At 56.5% G+C, this 18693-nt stretch overlaps 8 protein-coding genes across 8 annotated transcripts; 6 read left to right on the forward strand and 2 right to left on the reverse strand.

The window, feature by feature from the left end:
* Positions 1-1575: 1575 nt before the first annotated feature.
* B0H18DRAFT_992159 (uncharacterized protein) lies at positions 1576-1834 on the forward strand. Its single transcript, XM_048045106.1, has one exon. The coding sequence runs from the start codon at positions 1585-1587 to the stop codon at positions 1747-1749; it is 165 nt and encodes a 54-aa protein (XP_047896418.1). The 5' UTR covers positions 1576-1584; the 3' UTR covers positions 1750-1834.
* B0H18DRAFT_992162 (armadillo-type protein) lies at positions 1770-4776 on the forward strand. The gene is made up of 5 exons (XM_048045107.1): positions 1770-2154; positions 2210-2659; positions 2710-2915; positions 2967-3193; positions 3245-4776. The coding sequence occupies exons 1-5, from the start codon at positions 1851-1853 to the stop codon at positions 4377-4379; spliced, it is 2322 nt and encodes a 773-aa protein (XP_047896419.1). The 5' UTR covers positions 1770-1850; the 3' UTR covers positions 4380-4776.
* A 37-nt stretch (positions 4777-4813) lies between these two features.
* On the reverse strand, positions 4814-5720 carry B0H18DRAFT_120587 (uncharacterized protein). Its single transcript, XM_048036154.1, has 2 exons — positions 4958-5720; positions 4814-4902 (listed from the first exon to the last, which is right to left on the reverse strand). Exons 1-2 carry the CDS (start codon positions 5584-5586, stop codon positions 4863-4865), a joined length of 669 nt encoding a protein of 222 aa, XP_047896420.1. The 5' UTR covers positions 5587-5720; the 3' UTR covers positions 4814-4862.
* Positions 5721-7033: 1313 nt separating this feature from the next.
* Positions 7034-9035, forward strand: B0H18DRAFT_120691 (uncharacterized protein). Its single transcript, XM_048036195.1, has 5 exons — positions 7034-7550; positions 7607-7862; positions 7924-8141; positions 8194-8274; positions 8326-9035. Exons 1-5 carry the CDS (start codon positions 7253-7255, stop codon positions 8937-8939), a joined length of 1467 nt encoding a protein of 488 aa, XP_047896421.1. The 5' UTR covers positions 7034-7252; the 3' UTR covers positions 8940-9035.
* Positions 9036-9886: 851 nt separating this feature from the next.
* Positions 9887-12436, forward strand: B0H18DRAFT_1143755 (uncharacterized protein; the record flags this gene model as incomplete). The annotated part of the gene is made up of 7 exons (XM_048035667.1): positions 9887-10003; positions 10434-10602; positions 10899-11078; positions 11217-11329; positions 11476-11651; positions 11704-11783; positions 11835-12436. 7 exons carry the CDS (start codon positions 9887-9889, stop codon positions 12176-12178), a joined length of 1179 nt encoding a protein of 392 aa, XP_047896422.1. The 3' UTR covers positions 12179-12436.
* A 591-nt stretch (positions 12437-13027) lies between these two features.
* On the forward strand, positions 13028-14383 carry B0H18DRAFT_120785 (uncharacterized protein). Its single transcript, XM_048036234.1, has 2 exons — positions 13028-13970; positions 14160-14383. The coding sequence occupies exons 1-2, from the start codon at positions 13473-13475 to the stop codon at positions 14295-14297; spliced, it is 636 nt and encodes a 211-aa protein (XP_047896423.1). The 5' UTR covers positions 13028-13472; the 3' UTR covers positions 14298-14383.
* A 463-nt stretch (positions 14384-14846) lies between these two features.
* B0H18DRAFT_872494 (uncharacterized protein) lies at positions 14847-15074 on the reverse strand (the record flags this gene model as incomplete). Its single annotated transcript, XM_048040232.1, has 1 exon — positions 14847-15074. A coding segment is annotated over one exon (228 nt), but the record flags the coding sequence as incomplete, so codon positions are not given.
* Positions 15075-16750: 1676 nt separating this feature from the next.
* On the forward strand, positions 16751-18620 carry B0H18DRAFT_930105 (uncharacterized protein; the record flags this gene model as incomplete). Its single annotated transcript, XM_048041701.1, has 5 exons — positions 16751-17141; positions 17207-17333; positions 17398-17528; positions 17597-17772; positions 17844-18620. Exons 1-5 carry the CDS (start codon positions 16883-16885, stop codon positions 18618-18620), a joined length of 1470 nt encoding a protein of 489 aa, XP_047896425.1. The 5' UTR covers positions 16751-16882.
* Between the last annotated feature and the right edge of the window lie 73 nt (positions 18621-18693).

The following is an 18693-nucleotide window of genomic DNA, read 5'->3' on the forward strand; positions in this document are numbered from 1 at the left end:
CTATTTACCGGAGTCTACCCTACTCTAGTAGTCCTGGGCAGTCCTTGTCTTGCTCGCCCGCAAAATTCCCCAAAATTCACCCTATAACGACCTATAACCCCTGCTCATAGTTACCCACGTCGACCGGCCGACCGGGCATTTGCTCTCGCCCCTTTCGCTCTTGCTTACCTGCATAGCTGCACCAGCACCCCAACATTCAGTAATTCCTAATACCCACCTCTTCCTGCGGCCACCATGTCCCTCTCCGCCAACGACAACGGCTTTTCCTCCAGGGTCAACTCGGGCAAGACGCCGCCCCCGGCGCCCTCAGCTGCGTTCGCTAAAAGGTGTGTCGCGGTGCATATTCTGGCCTTCGCCGCCGTCTGACAATATTTTTCCAGAGCGAGGGAGCTCGAGGCGGAACAGGGGATAGGTGCTAGATACAGGCCCCCCGCGCTGCGCGCCTTGGCTTCCGGCGGCTCTCCTCCTAATAACGACCTATCTTCGTCTACGAACTCCCCAGGCGACAACGGTGACCTGCCGCCGACCAACTACCCCGCGGGCTTCCGGAGGGCGAGGGCGGGGACCTTGCCCTCCAACGTCCAGCTCGCAGCTCAGCGCTTCGCCGCGGCATCGAGCACGCTGAGCAGCTCGACAGCAGCGGCTGCTGCCACTGCGTCGACGGACTCGTTTCAGGAGCAGCTCCAGCGACAGAGCTTCGCACCGCCCGCGTCGACGGCACCCGTGCGACCTGGTCTACGTCACTCGGCCTCGGTCGCTTCTTCAGCTGCTTCCTCTGCATTGACTGAGCGGAACAGCCGCCTCCGCTCTGGCTCGCTCACCCTCCCCTCGGGCGGCCTCTCCAACGCGTTCGGCTCGTCCCTCTTTTCGTCGACCTGGATGCCCAGCCGCAACGGTGGTATGCCCGTGCTGGACGATCTGCGCTCAGTGACGTCCATGGACTCCGGCGCAGACGATTTCGATGTCCACACGCTGGACTACCTGGGTCTTGACGAGACCCTCCGCCACCCGCCCGCTGCTACCATCTCGGAGCTGCGCAACCAGGCCCAAGCCGCGATCGCAGGCAATCTCGCTGCGAACCCCTCTAGGCTTCGGGCTACCACAGTGTCCAACCCGTACCGGCCTTCTGCAGGCGCTTCTCTGCTCGCCACTCCCAGTGCAGAGGAAGAAGAGGAGCTTTACGATGAGCGTATGTACGGCAGGCAGAGTCTCAACGCTTACCAGGACACGGAAAGCGACTATCTCTCGGCTGCGTACATGGCGAAGGGCTTCAAGCAGAGCGACCACCTCTCCGTCGGTCTTGGCTCACGTCCCCGTGCTATCTCCGTTGGAAACCTCGACGACACGACGCGAGCGCTGCAGGCCCGTCGTCAGGCTGCGGCTGAAGCACAGGCGTACAACGATCTGTCCATCCAGACGAGCCTGGGCGGTATCCCTCGTGCTGACAAGGCCAATGCCCGAGGTGGTGGTTCCCCTTCGGTCCATTTCTACAATGGCGAACTCTCCAGAAGCAACTCGTACCTCGCCGCTCCGTCGACGAACCAGAACCGCGCGACGTCACCGAAGTCGGAGGGGTCTTCCCAGATGCAAACGCCGACCCGCTCCCTCTGGATCGGGAACCTCGATAGCTCCGTCACCAGCGAGCAGCTCATCCACGTGTTCGCCCCGTACGGTGCCATCGAGTCGCTCAGGTTGCTGCCTGAGAAGGTCCGTGTCCTGTCCATTCATTTCCCGTTCCCACCGCGCTAACATTAACGCAATAGGAATGCGGCTTCGTGAACTTTGTCGACCAGGCGGACGCGATCCGCGCTAAGGAGGACGTCCTGAACCGCCTGGGCGGAGACATTGGCATGCCGAACGGGCAGACCGTCCGCATTGGCTTCGGAAAGGCTGATAGCGCGCCGGTCGCTCCCGCGAAGGGCACGAACATGAACAGCCCGTCGGCGACCTCGCCTGGTGGCGGGCTCGGTAAAGCGACGGGTAACAACGTTGGGCTGGCGGGCATGGATGCGCAGCTGCAGTCTACCCCAACGAGAGCGCTTTGGATTGGGTCGATTCCATCGACGACTACGCCCGCGACCATTCTTAGCGTGTTCAGCCCGTACGGCCCCATCGAGTCTGCGAGGGTTCTCACGCACAAGAACTGTGGCTTCAGTAAGTTTTGTCTGTGCGCATGACGATGTTTCGGAGGCTGATGTTCGTGCCCCAGTCAACTTCGAGCGTCTTGACGATGCAGTTCGCGCTCGCAAGGCTCTCAACGGCCGCGACGTCCTGGGCAGCGACGTCGGCGCCATCCGCATCGGCTTCGCCAAGGTGCCCGTCAAGAACGGTTCTGAGGGTACTGGCGGACAAGACGAGGGCAATGGCCTCAACGTCCAGGGCGTCGGCGACCTGAGCGTCGGCGCGACCATCCACGCGCTGCGCAACATCAAGGGCGCGACCACCATACCCGTCGACCAGCAGGTCCTCAGTGGCGCGGTGGAGAACTACCGCTCGAACCTGTTGCTGAGCATGATCGCCTCTGGGGCGCATGCGGGCATGTTCGACTCGGCTGGCAAGCCTGCTGGCTGGACAACGGCGGTTACGGAGCAGCAGATGGTCATGAAGGAGCTCAGTGGTGGAAGTCCCGACGCAGAGGCTGACATTCAGGCCCTTGCAGGTCAGTCCTCCTAGGGTTAGTTCGGTGGGGCAATACTGACGTACTGGCAGAGTTCCGCCCCCCGATGATGTACTACACGACGATCCCGCTGGTATCTGAGAGGCCTCACAACAGACGGTGGGATGCGTCGAAGCTGCGTGAGCTCCGCAAGAGGCTCGACACGAGCACTATCTCTACCGAAGAAATCGACAATACCGCGGCCGACTTCCTCGACGGGGAGATTGTTGACCTCGCGTCCGACTGGCTCGGTAACACGGTATGTTTCCCATTTCGGATGTCCGTAATCGGTCCTGACAGCTGTCTCTAGGTTGTGCAAAAGCTGTTTGAGAAGTGCTCTCCAACGCCTCGCCTCGCCATGCTCGAGCGCCTGAGCCCGCACCTCGCTATGATCGGTATCCACAAGAATGGCACGTGGGCTGCGCAGAAGATCATCGAGTGCGTGCAGACTCCAGACGAAGTGGCTCTCGTCACGCAGAACTTGAGGCCCTACGTCCCGCCGCTCTTGTTGGACCAGTTCGGTAACTACGTCGTGCAGTAAGTGTGAGAGTGCGTGTGTATGGGGACTGCATACTGATAGCCGGGTAGATGCTGCCTGCGCTTCGGTGCACCCGCCACCGATTTCTTGTTCGACGCGATGGCCGACCGTCTCTGGGAGATCGCTCAAGGCCGCTTCGGAGCTCGTAGTATGCGTGCCTGCCTCGAGAGCAGCAACATCACCGTCAGCCAGCAGCGCCGCATTGCTACTGCGATCATCCTCAACTCGATTCCGTTGGCGACGAACCCGAACGGCGCGCTGCTTCTGACGTGGCTGCTGGACACGTCGAACTTCCCGTCTAGGTACAACTTGCTTGCGCCTCGATTCACGCCGCACCTCTCGCACCTGTGCACCCACAAGCTCGCATCGCTCACGGTGCTCAGGATTGTCAACCAGAAGGTCGAGCCCGAGGCGTCTACGCAGATCGTCGAGGCCCTCTTCTCGTCGCCGGGCGATCACGTCCTTACCGACGTGCTGGGCGATCAGGTTAACGGTGTTGCCGTTGTCCACAAGATCTTGACGAGCCCCTTCGTTGACCCTACCCAGCGCCCGAGCTACGTAGAGGCCACCAAGAGGGTGTTGATTGAGTTGAAGGTTATCGCCACCCAGGCCTACCGTCGTCTCATAGAGGAAGTTGGGCTGCCTGTTCCTAATCTCCAGCCGACCTATACCACGAACGCTCCGCAACCTAACAGCAAGAACAAGTACACTGCGCAGAGCAACTACTCTATGCCTGGCCTGCCCGCAGGCTATCCTTCCAACGACCAGAGCCTCGCGTCGATGATGGCCGCACTCCAGATGGGTGGACAAAATGCCGCTTCAGGCCCGCCGCGCCTGCAGATCGACCCCGGCTACAGCCAAGCTCCTACTGGAGGACGTGGCCGTGCCTCCAACCCTGCGTCGGCCTTCTCGCCGTCGACCGATCCCTTCAACCCGTTCGCTATGCGCTCGCCCGACATCGCAAGCCCCAGGGGTAACGTTCCCCGCCGCAACGGCGGCATGCAGTCCGCTACCACGCCGTCCGCTGTTCCGTATGGCTCGCAGTCTCCGAGCCTGACTCCTAACATGATGGGCATGAGCCAGCCCTCCTACAATGGCATGACTTCCCCGCCGATTCCTCCGCATCTCTATCAAGCGTACATGTATCAGATGTATCAACAGCAAAACCCGCCCTTCCACGCTTAGAGCACCAGCTATCCGCACCGCTATCGTTTTTGACGACTACATGACGAACTGTACCCGGGCCAGTAGGTTCGAGGCATGAGGATACTCGTTTGCTTCTTCCGTTTCGCGTGCTGCCTCTCTTCGTATATTTACAGATCATACGACGGGCTTGTTGCCAGTTGTCTCCGGACTCTATACCCTCCCTGACATCGCAGTCGGTATGCTCTCACGCTCGTTGCTCATTTACAAACGGTCACAAAAGTCGGACATGGTCCTGCTCGAGCAGTGTCGCTACTGGCACTGCGAGAGGGGCGCATGGTTGGTTGTTCTCTCATTCTCTCGGTTCTCACTCAATGTACAAGTACGGGAAGGCTGTAAAGTATGGCCGCATATCAATATCACATAGATTCAGCTGCATACCCGATGAGTGGCATTTCGACGATCGCGACATGTACAACTGATGTTACAGAGATATCAGGGAGAGAATCGCGGAGTGACAACCATTTACGACAGAACATTCGACACTAGACAAGACACAGTACTGCTGGTCAACGAGTTTAACAGAGCGTTCACAAAGAACCTGGAGCAGTGGCACTCACCCATGGACTGAATTGTCCCTTCTTGACTGACCACCGTCCTTTTCAGTGCACCGTCCGCGGAGCCTCCCCCTACGAACGCGACGTGTCTTCGTGCCGACTACGCGCTTGATAGGTCGTATGATCAAGAGCCGGACGCCGGCGAGTGCACCTTGAAGGGAAAGCGACCCGACGGTGCCTGCGAAGGCTGCTTGTATAACGTCGAGACGACCACCCGCTGCAGCTCTGCCGTCTATGTGTTCGACCATGGCAGCTCCTGCCAACCCCTGGACTATGCAGAAGCAATGAGCGATGGTGAATCCCTTCCCGGTGATCAGCTTTCGACGAGTGGCCTTGATGGTGGGACGGGGAACATTGCCAGGTCGAATATGCTTCTTGAAAACGCGACAACGGACGATCGACCGGCACAGCGCGACGATCAACATCACGCCCGCGACGATGGCTGAACCCAGCCAGCCGATTCGAACGATTTGCTGCGTATCGGCGGTGGCATATATTTCTCCGTAAGGGCTCGGTAGGAGGCTGAGGACGTACTGCCCTGTAGCGAGGGGTACGCTGAGGATAGGAGCAACGACTGCGTAGCTGATGCGGAGGGTGGCTACCAGCGCATTCTCTCCCGGGACTTGCGACATCCTGGAGAAAGCGTATAGGAAAGGCGGCGGTCCTACTGCGTCCGCTAACGCAACTCTTAAGTACTCCAGCGTTGCATTGTCTACAGGCGCAGCCGCGCTATGATCCCTTGTCGCCACTCGCTTCTTTGTACTTGACAATGCATGTCCGAGTCAGACTCGGCAGAACGTCCATCAAAGGAGACCGCCACGTTATGCGGATCTGTTCACTTTCGATGTCTAATTGTTCTCTTTGACGGGTATCAGTTGTATACTGCTCTAGGGTGATTGACTCAGACGATCTCCGAGTCGGGACGCCTCCGTCAACTACGGTGTGCCCCTTCTCGTCAACTATCCTCACTTAAGTCATCCCCATAGCATTCAGACGAAGCAAGAAGCCAAAGCGCGATGAAGAAGGCCCGGTTGCATTCAACAGACCATGGAATTGGTATCCGCGAAACGTATGAGCGCTAAGTGAGTCTACAGTCAATTCGGAGTCCTTCCGCGGGCCCGGGTGCTGGTCGGCTACTTCGGAATTGTTTGTACTAGTACTACTGTACTAGGCGTGCGGTCGTCCTCTTGAGTGACAACTCCTCTTCTCTCTTAACCACTCGATACTTACCAGGACCACGTTCGATTTCTGCAACACAGGCGAGTTTTGAGGTTCATGCGTGACCGCAGTGATATGGTTCCCCGAATCCAGGGCCATGTATATCCGGTACACCCGTCCTGGCGGTGCAACTGATCAATGGGTACTGAGGCCTGAGGGCCAGGGCATACAGTAACCGTATCCAAGAGGCGGTACCGGTGCAGACGTGGATTTGTAGCTTGGAACTGACCTTGCCACTTTGAAAACCAAGACCATTTGCAAATGGGACAATGATCCTAGGATGTGACGGAAGTCTGGGCTCGACTGAGGGTACAGGAACAGCTTATATGCAGGAGGCGATGCAACACGGGGCCGAGAACAGGAGGCGGCGGGGTTCTGCGTCCGAGTCCACTGGTCAGTGACATCTTGTTCAACTGTCTGAACTATCATGATGAACCACTCGTCTCTGTCCACTTGGAACAGATCGCTGCTCGCTAAAGAGCCTCTGACATACTGCGAATGTCCATCGCCCTCAAATTGGGAAGGAATCTGTGTATATGTACGACCGACGCGGGTCCTGTGTTTGCCTCGACCACTGGTCATGCGTTGCGGGTGGACATACTCTGGAGGTGCGAGTCTCCATCTGACGGTTGCCAGGCTTCTCAAGTGCTTAAATTACCTCTCCGTAGAAGAGAAGATGACTTGGAAATGACTTTGCCATCGGGGTGGTGGTTGGAATCAATCGCACTGGCCGGGCTCGAAAACTCTGAGTGTTTGTGTACTTGTGCCGTACATGGGCTCTTTGCAGTCGCATGAGCTGCATGGCTGAGCATCCGTCAACGTATGTGAGTTGGCGCACTTTGTATCATGCAGCGGAGGCGTTGAAATTCTCTAGCCAGTCCACATCGTAGGCACACTGATACTCTGAAATGCGGATGCGGCTGTTCGTATCAAGCCTTTAGCTTCTCGATGTGGGCATTTGGATGATCCAATCGACCCGTCGCATGTCCACACATCTGTTAGGTCGAAGAACACCCTACTGCGACGCAGGGGGGATACATTCTCTTCCTCCTCTTGCTTTCCTCACTTCTGCCGAGGACGATGTCGCCGCCGTGCCCCCGTTTCCACTCCTTAGTTCTCCTTCTATCTATCGTTCTACAGTGCATACTATCCGTCTGCGGGGAAATACGGACGATCGACGACACGTACGGCGACTCTGTGACAGGAGCGACACCAGTGTACCCGAACGAGGACTGCTGGAACGAAGGCCCAGGGTGTTCGGCGTGCGTTCTCCAGCCGGATCCGTCGGAGGCGCATAACGGCACTTGGCACGACACGACGTCCAATATATGCACCACCCAGTACCCCCCGACCCATAGCGTCACCTTCAGCTTCAACGGTACGATATCTATCACTGCTTCTGGTAGAGGTCCTGACACAGTCACTCTTATCTAGGGACTGCTCTTTCGGTATACTGTATCATAGTCTCCCAAGGCCCGGCAACGTGGTTCACCAACCTGAGCTTCACTCTCGATGGCGAGATCAGCAACACGCAGTTCTCACCAAGTGTGGTAGCGAGCACATATGGCTTCCAGTACAACTCCCGCGTATTCATCATATCATCATTGAGCAACGAACAACACACGTTCACGATGTCGGCTATGACAGGATCGTCCGCATCGGTCTTGCTCTTTGACTATGCTGAGTACACGTACGTCTGGTTATCAGTCACTCCCTGTATGCTGGGTTGCTGAAGTCTTGCGATATTGAAGCTACGAGGATCCGACGCCGGCAACTCCGTCTCCGACGAGCACAACCTCAACGAGTTCGAGCACATCGAGTACGTCGAGCACTTCGTCGTCGACCAGTGCAACCTCCACGGATTCTCCTTCGCCAGCGAGCACGACTTCATTCTCGGAATCGCGGAGCAGTGGATCACGGAGCAGCCAGACCACGGCATCCTCGTCATCCAGTGCGACCCAGAGCGGTAGTCAGTACTGTGCCATTCTTTGCAACAGCAGATACACTGACCCGTCCTTAAGCCTCAGAGGCAAGTGTGTCGACGTTCGGTAGCACTAATCCGGCGACAACCTCAGTACCCTCAGCACTAGGGTCGCACAGTGGTATGTAGTTGCAGTCCTCACCTTGTAGACCACATTAGTGATGCTCTCCAGCTTCGCACACAACTATCGTAGCCGGCGCCGCCGCAGGCGGGTCCGTCGCCATATTCCTTGTTATCGTCGTCGGAGTCCTCATCTATATCCGCCGCAAGAAGCGCGCTCAGTTCGTGCCCACAACCAACATCCTCGACGACGGTGATGGCGACGGAGACGACTCATCCGCGCAGCCTCTGGACGAAGGCAATACTAGTCCGGAGAGCACGGGTCAGACGGGCGGATGGCCGCCGCGACGGAGTCGACCGCTCATGACCTTGGCCAACCCCTGCGATTCAGGCAGCACAGTGCTGAGCATCCCGCTAATGCTCAACAAGAAGAATGAGCTCGGCAGCGCGGAATGCCTTTCTGCCAAGGTCGACGCGCGGTCTGGGTATAGACACGAACACGATGTTCCTGCGTTGCCTTCGTCGTCGGACGGAGATACGTTACTAGACACGGCCGTGCAGTCGCTTGACGGTGGAAACGTGTCGTCTGCAGACAGGCGGGACGGGGCGGTTTGGCAGGTTGAGATGACAGTGCTGCGCCAGGAGATGGCACAGGAAATGGCAAGGCTCCGCGAGCAAACCGCGGTGTATGCGACAGTGCCGCCGCCGCCGCCCCCATACGTGTGACTGACCGTGCTCAGGCTCTCGTCGTTAACGTGATACGTTCTTGGTACTCCAACCACTGCACTTCAACGCAGAGTATCCACGTAGGACGACGGGGGCCCGGGGAGAGACGGCATATCCTGCACTTGTTTGTTTGTTTGTGATCCCTTTATTGTCACTGAGGGCGAAGCCCTATGTTGACAGTACGTGCTAATTCTAATCAATCGAGTCTTGTCTCCGTTTGTCGCTTAGCATCGCCGTCCGCCGAAGCTTCAGGCATGTGTGTATAGTAAGGTAGGATGTGTACAGTCGAGTGGGGTGAGATGGGAATGGAAATGTCGTGGTGTCTGTTCCCGGCGCCGCTTTGCGCTATCCTCTCGTCATCGCGTCTGTTTGCCCGTCGGCTTCGCGGCCTTGTCCAAGTGACCCTTCAGCTCAGCTCCAGGTCTCATCCTGCACTTTACCCATGTATCAGTCACCGCGTTTCGGACCCGTATCTTCGGGTACCGTAGACACGGGTATAGCTAAGTTCCAAGGGTTTGAGCACGGGGAAACAGAGGTCGTTGTTAGAGGGTGTCGACCAACGCTGTATACGTAGGAAAGATCTGAAGAAAAACGGGTAACCTCAGGGTAGATAGATCAGCTAATCACGCCTTGAGTTCAGTCCGAATTCGCACATATAATCAATTGTATACGAGGTCTGTGTAGACCAGCAGCGCAAAGCTGTGGATTGCTGCGTCCCGGGTATGTATACCAAGATAACCCGAGCTCTGTATCCTACTGTTCTGCTGGTCTAATTCCAATCTGGCTACGACAGTGTACAGCACTTGGCCGCTCGCCGTCCGCAGCCACTGGATATTGCTGCGTAGTACATCATCACGATCACGTGGTACGACGCGCGCATAGCAGTACCGCGCATCATTATAGCCTGCTTTCTGCTCCCTATCCGTGCTGTTCTTGTCAGCGCCGCTATGGCGTCCTGGAACCTCAACGCAGGCGTCCAGCCGCTGCCACAGAACCCTGCAATGCTCGCTCTCCAGCAATATCAGCTATTCCTCGCTGACTGGAAGAGAGAAAGCCCTAAGGCAGTATGTACATGCGCAGTTATCCCGTTCCCAAAGACCAAGACCACCTGCAAATGGGACAATGATCCTAGGATGTGACGGAAGTCTGGGCTCGACTGAGGGTACAGGAACAGCTTGTATGCAGGAGGCGATGCAACAGGGGTCCTGCGTCCACTGGCCAGTGACATCTTGTTCAACTGTCTAAACTATCATAATGAACTCCTCGTCTCTGTCCGCTTGGAACAGATATCTGCTCGCTGAAAGAGCCTCTGACATACTGCGAATGACCATCACCCTCAAATGGCGAAGGAAATCTATGTATATGCGCGATCTACGCGGGTCCTGTACTTGCCTCGACCACTGGTCATGCGTTGCGAGTGCACATACTCTGGAGGTGCGGATCTTCATCTGACGGTTGACACGCTTCTCAAGTGCTTGAATTACCTATCCGTAGATGAGAAGACGACTTGGAAATGACTTTGCCATCGTGGGGTGGCAGTTTGGATCAGTCGCACTGGCCGGTCAGGAAATTCTGAGTACTGAGTGCTTGTGCACCTGGGCCAGGCTCTACATGGGCTCTTTGCAAACACATGAGATGCATGGCCGAGCATCCGTCGACGTATGTGAGTCAGCGCACTGTGTATCATACAGCGGCGGCGTTGAAGTCCCCGAGCCAGTCCACCCGTAGGCACACTGATACGCTGAGATGAGGATGCGTTTGTTCGTATCAAGCCTTTAACTTCTCGATGAGGGCATTTGGATGATCCAATCGACCCGTTGCATGGGTAAGAGTACCCTGCTGCGACGCAGGGGGGATACGTTCTCTTCCTCCTCTTGCTTTCCCCACTTCTCCCAGGACGATGTCGCCGCCGTGCCCCCGTTTCCACTCCTTAGTTCTCCTTCTATTATCGTTCTACAGTGCATACTATCCGTCTGCGGGGAAATACGGACGATCGACGACACGTACGGCGACTCCGTGACAGGAGCGACACCAGTGTACTCCATGAGGACTGCTGGAACAAGGCCCAGGTTGTTCGCGTGCCGTTCCAGCCGATCCGTCGGAGGCGCATAACGGCACTTGGCACGACACGGCGTCCATGTATGCAACGGCCCCTCGACCCATAGCGTCACCTTCAGCTTCACCGGTACGATATCTATCACTGCTTCTGGCAGAGGTCCTGACACGGCACTCTTATCTAGGGACTGCTCTTACGTATACTGTATCATGGTCTCCAAGGCCCGGCAACGTGGATCACCAACCTGAGCTTCACTCTCGATGGCGAGATCAGCAACACGCAGTTCTCACCAAGTGCGGTAGCGAGCACATATGGCTTCCAGTACAACGTCAACGTATTCAACAAATGGCATTGAGCAACGAACAGCACACGTTCGCGATGTCAGCTGTAACAGGATCGAACGTATCGGTCTTGCTCTTTGACTATGCTGAGTACACGTACGTCTGTTATTGTCACTCCCTGTATGCTGGGTTGCTGAAGTCTTGCGATTTTGAAGCTACGAGGATCCGACGCCGGACATTTGTCGTTGACCAGTGCAACCTCCACGGATTCTCCTTCGCCAGCGAGCACGACTTCATCTTCGGAATCGCGGAGCAGTCGTTCACCGAGCAGCCAGACCACGGCATCCTCGTCATCCAGTACGACCCAGAGCGGAAGTCAGTACTGTGCCATTCTTTGCAACAGCAGATACACTAACCCGTCCTTAAGCCTCAAAGGCGGTGTGTCGACGTCCGGCAGCACTAATCCGGCGACAACCTCTGTGACCTCAGCACTAGGGTCGCACAGTGGTATGTAGCAGCAGTTTTCACCTTGTAGACCACATTAGTGATGCTCTCCAGCTTCGCACACAACTATCGTAGCCGGCGCCGCCGCAGGCGGGTCCGTCGCCGTATTCCTTGTTCTCGTCGGAGTCCTCATCTATATCCGCCGCAAGAAGCGCGCTCAGCCCGTGCCCACAACCAACATCCTTCGCAAAAGCCGCTACGACAACACCGTCGACGACGGTGATGGTGACGGTGACGACTCGTCCGCGCAACCTCTGGGCCAAGACAATAGTCCGGAGGGCCCGGGGCAGACGGGCGGAAGGCCGCCGCGACAGAGTCGACCGCTCATGTTCACAAGAACAACGAGGTGGCAGCACGGAATCCCTTTCTGCCGAGGTCGACGCGCGGTGTGGGTATAGACACGAACACGATGTTCCTGCGTTGCCTTCGTCGTCGGACGGAGATACGCTACTAGACACGGCCGTGCAGTCGCTTGACGGTGGAAACGTGTCGTCTGCAGACAGGCGGGACGGGGCGGTTTGGCGGATTGAGATGGCAGCGCTGCGTCAGGAGATGCACAGGAAATGGCAAGGCTCCGCGAGCAGACGGCGGTGTATGCGATGGTGCCGCCGCCCCCATACGTGTGACTGACCGTGCTCAGGCTCCCGTCGTTGAGGTGTTACTTTCTTGGTACTCCAACCACTGCACTTCAACGCAGAATATCCACGTCGGACGACGGGGGCCCGGGGAGAGACGGCATATCCTGCACTTTACCCATGTATCAGTATCACGCCTGGCGGATCTCCGGCCTCTTTCCTCGATTGAAATCCCATGACGCGAGCTCGCGACGTACCGTCGCGCCTCAGTCTGCGCATACATCCACCTCGTCCACGGCCTTGACCATATCATATACATTCAACCACTGGCACCAAGTCGCGCGATATGGCCCGAACCATATCAACTAGCGTCAGAGTCGGGCCATCGTACCTGTCCTTGTACAACTTGACATGCATGGCGAACCCGGATCCCAACGCCGGCGCCTGCAAACAGCGACTCCGTCGATCAGCAGACATGTGAAGAATGGTAGGAGTGAATGGCACAGTCGCTGGAGGTGCGCAGACAGAAGCTTAAGGACAGTACTATTACTGAGTGTTGCGGACTCACCCAGACTGCCGTCAACTGTGGTGCCCTCTCCTCGTATACTGCTCGCACTGGAGTCTGTCATAGCAGCCAACCAAAGCAAAAAGCCTGAGTGAACAACACGCGGGTGCAATTAACTCAGCATGAATTGCATACGGTAAATGCTACGCAAAAACAGGTGCGGCGTGCGTAAGAAATAGTCCAAATGAAGACGAAGGAGATAATAATGATACAGATCTCCGAAGGGACGAAGCACAACCTGCCACGTCCATATTCGCGCCGTCCGCGACCCCCTCTCGCTCCATGGTCGGCCGCTGTAAACATCAGTAATGGTTACATATGAGACAAGAAACGACCTGAAGTGGTATCTGCGAAACGTCAGCATGAGGCCACTTAGCCTTGACAATCTATTCGACGAGCCCATCTTGATCTTGAGGCAAACTTGATTCGCGCAGCCTTCGTACGTGCAGGGACCTGCCGCGCTTGGCTTCCGGCCGCGAAAGCTTGTATGCCACCCGAACATCAGTACGGGTGGCTGTGCGCGACAAAAGTGTCGGCCAGAGGGCAGCGCGGATGAGCCTTCCGGCGGAGAGCTGCGTATCGCGCAGGTCGTGCATGACGCCAACGCGCGCGACAAGCATGCCTCAAGATCATTGTATGCGCGCCTTTTTTGAGCCTGCGAGACGAGATGAGCGGACGCCGACGCTACAACTGTGGTGCGACATACCCGGCGAGCTTACAGGGAAGTTACCCCCATCCTCCTCCCCATCGAACTCAACTTCATCGTGTCCTCTCTTCGATGATCTACTCGAGGAAGACATAGTGGACGGCTTCCTCGACAGGTCATGCTCAGTACTGGGAGAGGTGGTAGTATCTTCCTCCAGAGATTCGAATGTCCACTCCTCGTCTCCAGCGTTTGCATGCGAGACTAAATCTAGAAGGTGTGATGAGCACGTATACTCCCGAAGAACGAACGCGGACTTACCATTGTCTTTGACTGGTGCAGATGTCAGCTCACCGTCGTCGTACTCTTCAAAGTCGTCGTCAATATTCTCAACAGTGGGATTCCCGGTATCTATCCTCGATGAAGTCAGCTTAACGCCAACGACAGGCGATGACTTGCACGGACCGTCATCTTCTTGGGCCGAGCCAGATATGTCAGTACGAAGGGTCTCACCCGCATCGGTAAACCCATCCTCATCTCGGTTTTCTGCGTAACTGTGATCAGGAAACAAGCGTGACGTCTACAAGTGAGTAAACTTACCGGCGTCATACTGGTCCGCAGGTAAGGTGGTGAAGTCGCTCAGGAAGGCGGGTGTCTCGAGTACGTCGATGCCCTCGGACGACGCAGGGTTCGCGTCGTCGAAGTCGGTAGCCGTCTCGTCCTTGAAGGCCTGACGTTCCTCAAGATCTCCCTCCGCTTCGCCTCCGAAGTCCTCGGGCAGGCCTTCACCGAACTGCTGCTCGACATCCTCGGGCGCGACATCCTTCTCATCGACGTAGTCGCCGCCCTCCTCCGCGTCCGCATATCGATGTACCTCGTCCGCATCGAGGACGTCACCGCCTGCGTTCAGCGCATTCTCGTTGACGTATTCCTGGACGTCTCCGCTTTCGTACAGGGCATCCTCCTCTTCTTGGGGTTCGTCGTGGGCACCTTCGTACTCGTCCTGTTGTAGTTCTTGTACTCCTTCCGTGTCTTCTTGTGGTTCTTCTTGGACGCTCTTGGGAACCGGGGCATCATCGGTTTGATTCTCACCATAGCTTCCGTCGTCGTGTGACGTAGCCTCTTGTTCACCACCGTTTTCAACTTGCGTGTACTCCTGTACGTGTTGCTCCTGTCCGTGCTCGTCATCATATGAACACCATTAGGTTCGGATGCGTGCGTGGAAACGGGCGCTGCTGTGAGGTCTATGGATCATCACTCAGATGAGGATAACTAGAAGTATATCAGGATATCTTACCTTCGACGTGGTGCTCGTGCGTAGGTTCAGCCGCATAAGCTTGCTCGTCTTCGACAGCAAGGTCTAACCGCGCGATCTGATCGCGAAGGGCATTATAGCGAGCTATGAAGCGAGGCATGACCCGTAGCTCAAGTCGTAGGGGCCCAGTCAGATCAGCACCATCGTGCAATACGTTGAGATCATGTAGAGTCACTTCGTGCACGTGAACGTTATCCTACAAGGAGGAATGAGTATCCAAAATGATATCTGGGGGTGATCCGGCTACGTACCTCTGATACGATTAATTGCAGATCATATGCATCGATCACCAGCTCGTCGCGTTCGAGATCGTAAATGTTGTATATGTGCTCCTCCTGACGGAGCGCATCGAAGACAACGGAGAGCGGCTCGTAGTAGAGAGTCGGCCGATAATGTAGTAGCAAAGCGCGGATTCGACCGCGCTACTAGTGGAGGGACTCTGCGAGCCCGGGCTATGCACGGGCTGGTTAAAGAGACAGCATTGCAGAGGCTGCGAAGCCGAAGAGACGGTAAGGAGGACCGCGGGGGCGGGTCGATGTACACGCCTTCAGATATTTCATGAGGATCAGCACTGGGGACGCCGTTCTCGACGACTGCGGCCTCTTGTTCATGTACAGCATCTTCGAAACGATCTGAAGGCGGATCCTCAACCTCGTGCGAATCCACCGTCGGCTCTTCAACTTGCTCCGTCAGCAACGACGAAACCGGTTGTGGTGATGGGAAGCGGTCAACTTGCTGAGGGATCGGAGAGCTATCACCTCTGTCCTTGTCTTCAGCAGCGGCAGGTTGTTCCTCGGCAGCATCGTCATGAGAAGGGTCGTCGACATTCGCGATCACCGACTGTGTCTCTGCCTCCCGCTCGACGGCCGCATGTTCTGTCGCCACTGACACTTCCCCGGGTAAGTGTGCGTCGGCCTCGATCATAAGCGCGATTTGCGTGACGGCGCTTTCCGACACCTGCTCGAAGGCCTGGGAGGTGGACGCTACAGGCTCGTCAGACGTCCTTGCGTCCGGTTCTGGTGATGTCGGGTAGCCTCGTCATGGGCGGCCAGAGGTGCCATCGGGTGCTCGACGACCTCGCCGAGGTTGACATCGTGGCCCGAATCTACAGAGGCTCCAAACGAGACAAGAGACAATGCTCGTTCGTAGCTCGGTCCGGTGTCGGAGTGAAAGTGCGGAACAGAGAGTGCAGACACACCAGGAGGTGGTGAGGCCTGTCGTGAGACATCCACGAGGTCAACATCGACCACTTCCGGATCGTTGTCCCTTCCGTACTCCCGCTCGTCCGCCATCTCATACTCGATAATCTCGTCATCGTGGTCCGCCATCTCAATCTCGACGCTCTGACCAGTGTGGAAAGGCTGATTGTCCGTGTTGGTGCCTTCGTCGGTCATGGTCGCCTCGACAGAGAACCAGGGTTCTGAGGACCCTGCGCCTGTGTACATCGGTATATCGCCGTCGCCAGAATCGAACATATGCGTGTCAAAAGTCTCCATGAATGCTGTTGTCAACATAGAGTGCAGTGGAATAGTGAGGAAGTTGAGGCCAACAGGGCAACGGGAGTCGAGTGAGGTTCTTGGGCAACGAGAGCAAAGCGCGGCGCGACGCACAATATGTATGTTTAGGGCAGGTTACTGAATGCGCCACAACGGGCTACTTATGCGCCTCACTTATCCGTTACTTACTGCAATTACTGCGATACAAATTTACTAATGCCCCGATCAATAGATGCTTGTTGTGCAAGCCGACAACTACAAAAATTTGAATACCAGGTCATTGCATGACAGACATTGTCACTGGCACTGATTATGAGGTTTCAAGTCGATGTGAACACTGTACGATCATGTTCATGCAGCAGCAACACCGCCGACTCCTAGATTCACGCAAGATCCACGCAACAAAACACCCTGAGATTTCGATGCTCAGGCCTCAGGCCGAGGCTCAGGACGCAGCCTTAAATGAGTCCCACAATGGCCGCCGGCAGCTGTACTACTGCTTCACAAGATGCTCATAATTCCTTTTCTCCCTGCGTCGAAAGACGACGTCGACCGCTCGCAAGTGAGGATATACGCCGGGAAGCTCTTTGACTCCGTCAATCTCCAGCTGCTAGAGAATCAGGTCATAACCATCTCGCCGGATTCTGGACTCATACTGGATGTCAGCTCCTACTCGCCAAAGGACCGTATTACCTGGGATGACCCGCAAGTGATTGATCTGAGACATGCGACGGTCCTCCCTGGACTTGTCGACGTTCACGTACACTGTAAGTAGGAATGTGTCTCCTCGAACAAAGCATGAGCTGAGAATGGACGTCGTTCTTTTGCCCAGTCTTCTTGCATACATACTCAGAGACGAGGTGGGATGATCAAGTCAGCAAGGAAAGCGTGGTCGAACGCACCATACGTGCAACTGTCCATGCTAAGCGCACTCTGATGGCTGGCTATACCGCCGTGCGGTAGCCTCCTAGTATTTCGCATTGCTCCTAGCTACTGACATGGTATGCTCTTCGTACGGCGTAGTGACTTGGGTACGGAGGGTGCAGGCGACGCGGACATCCATCTGCGCAAGAGCATGGCAGGCCCGAGCCCTATTATCCCCGGCCCGCGCTACTTCACTGCCAACCGAGCTATCGTGGCCACAGGCAGTTACGGTGCGTCCCAGCTCCGATTCAGGCTGGCCCTCTCACAACTGCCTTTCGACTGACTGGCTCTGCTTCAGGCCCGAAGAGCGCTATTCACTTGAACCAGGAAGGCATCGAAGGCATTACTGGCGGTGAGGTGGTTGACGGGGAGGTTGAATGCATGAAGGCCGTGCGCCGACAAATCGGCGCAGGGGCCGACTGGATTAAAGTGAATCATTATCACCTATGTCTCCTTACAACCGATGCTGACGAAGTCATAGGTCTATGCAGGTCAGTGTGAACCGCCTTCCGTTGTTCCTTCACTATTTGACATCAAGAACAGAGTATCGACCCCGCACCCGCATCGGCGACGTCTCGTATGCCACACCGTCCGTCTCGATCTCCACATTCAACGAAAAGGAGCTGGACGCACTAGTCACCACCGCCAACCGGCTCGGTGTCAAAGTCGCCGCGCACTCCTCGCACTGGCGCACGCGCCTAGCCGACAAGCCAAACCTGCCCAGCGGGCCAGGCTTCCACTCCATCGAGCACGGCGCAGAAATTGACTTCGATGAAGGCACCGTCGCCGCTCTCTGCACCGAATCAACAGACCACCGTAACACGTTCTGGGTGCCCACCCTCTCTGTGTTTTATACTCAGTACGGGAACGGCCAGGGCGAGGTGTGGAAGATGGCCGAGCGGAATTTCGCGAAGGCGCTGCAGTATGGTATTAGCAACATTGCCTGCGGAGGGGACACGGGCCCATTCCCTCATGGCGACAACTCGTTGGAGATGAAGCTCATGGTGCGCCTCGGTGCCGATTGGCGCAAGGTGCTGGGTTGGTGTACCTACGGCGGCTGGAAGTGCATCCGTAGCATGCGTTGGGAGGGCAAAGAGGGTGCCGCCCGTTTGGCCCGGGTCGGCAGCTTACAGGAAGACCAGAGGCTAGTCGGCGACAACGAGGTCCCCTTCGGAGTGATCAAGCGTGGTTTCGCCGCCGACATCATAGCCACGACCGGAGATCTAGCGGGGAATTTCGAGAGTGCTGTAGACAAATCCGCCATATCCTTCGTCATGAAAGCTGGGAAGGTTTTCAAGCGAGAGGGAAAAGAAGTGATGTAATGCTGGTTCTTGGCCTTGTGTGGTCGGCGGCGAGTCGCTAAATATCATGAACATTCATTGAAGCTATGCCCAA

The sequence above is a fragment of the Fomitopsis serialis genome (assembly GCF_022376445.1).
Source record: "Fomitopsis serialis strain Sig1Antser10 chromosome Unknown B0H18scaffold_15, whole genome shotgun sequence".
Lineage (NCBI taxonomy): Eukaryota > Fungi > Basidiomycota > Agaricomycetes > Polyporales > Fomitopsidaceae > Fomitopsis > Fomitopsis serialis.

What these genes read in the sequence shown, in the direction of transcription:
- B0H18DRAFT_120785 (XM_048036234.1), top strand. Translation starts at nt 13,473, where the DNA reads ATGAGCCTTCCGGCGGAGAGCTGCGTATCGCGCAGGTCGTGCATGACG. An exon ending in TCTCAACAGTGGGATTCCCG is followed by an intron (nt 13,971 to 14,159) that starts GTATCTATCCTC and finishes AAGTGAGTAAAC; the next exon opens with TTACCGGCGTCATACTGGTC.
- B0H18DRAFT_992159 (XM_048045106.1), top strand. Translation starts at nt 1,585, where the DNA reads ATGCAAACGCCGACCCGCTCCCTCTGGATCGGGAACCTCGATAGCTCC.
- B0H18DRAFT_120587 (XM_048036154.1), bottom strand. Translation starts at nt 5,586, where the DNA reads ATGTCGCAAGTCCCGGGAGAGAATGCGCTGGTAGCCACCCTCCGCATC. An exon ending in AGGGACAATTCAGTCCATGG is followed by an intron (nt 4,903 to 4,957) that starts GTGAGTGCCACT and finishes CTCGTTGACCAG; the next exon opens with CAGTACTGTGTCTTGTCTAG.
- B0H18DRAFT_992162 (XM_048045107.1), top strand. Translation starts at nt 1,851, where the DNA reads ATGCCGAACGGGCAGACCGTCCGCATTGGCTTCGGAAAGGCTGATAGC. An exon ending in GCACAAGAACTGTGGCTTCA is followed by an intron (nt 2,155 to 2,209) that starts GTAAGTTTTGTC and finishes TTCGTGCCCCAG; the next exon opens with TCAACTTCGAGCGTCTTGAC. An exon ending in CCGACTGGCTCGGTAACACG is followed by an intron (nt 2,916 to 2,966) that starts GTATGTTTCCCA and finishes AGCTGTCTCTAG; the next exon opens with GTTGTGCAAAAGCTGTTTGA.
- B0H18DRAFT_120691 (XM_048036195.1), top strand. Translation starts at nt 7,253, where the DNA reads ATGTCGCCGCCGTGCCCCCGTTTCCACTCCTTAGTTCTCCTTCTATCT. An exon ending in CGTCACCTTCAGCTTCAACG is followed by an intron (nt 7,551 to 7,606) that starts GTACGATATCTA and finishes ACTCTTATCTAG; the next exon opens with GGACTGCTCTTTCGGTATAC. An exon ending in AGCACTAGGGTCGCACAGTG is followed by an intron (nt 8,275 to 8,325) that starts GTATGTAGTTGC and finishes GATGCTCTCCAG; the next exon opens with CTTCGCACACAACTATCGTA.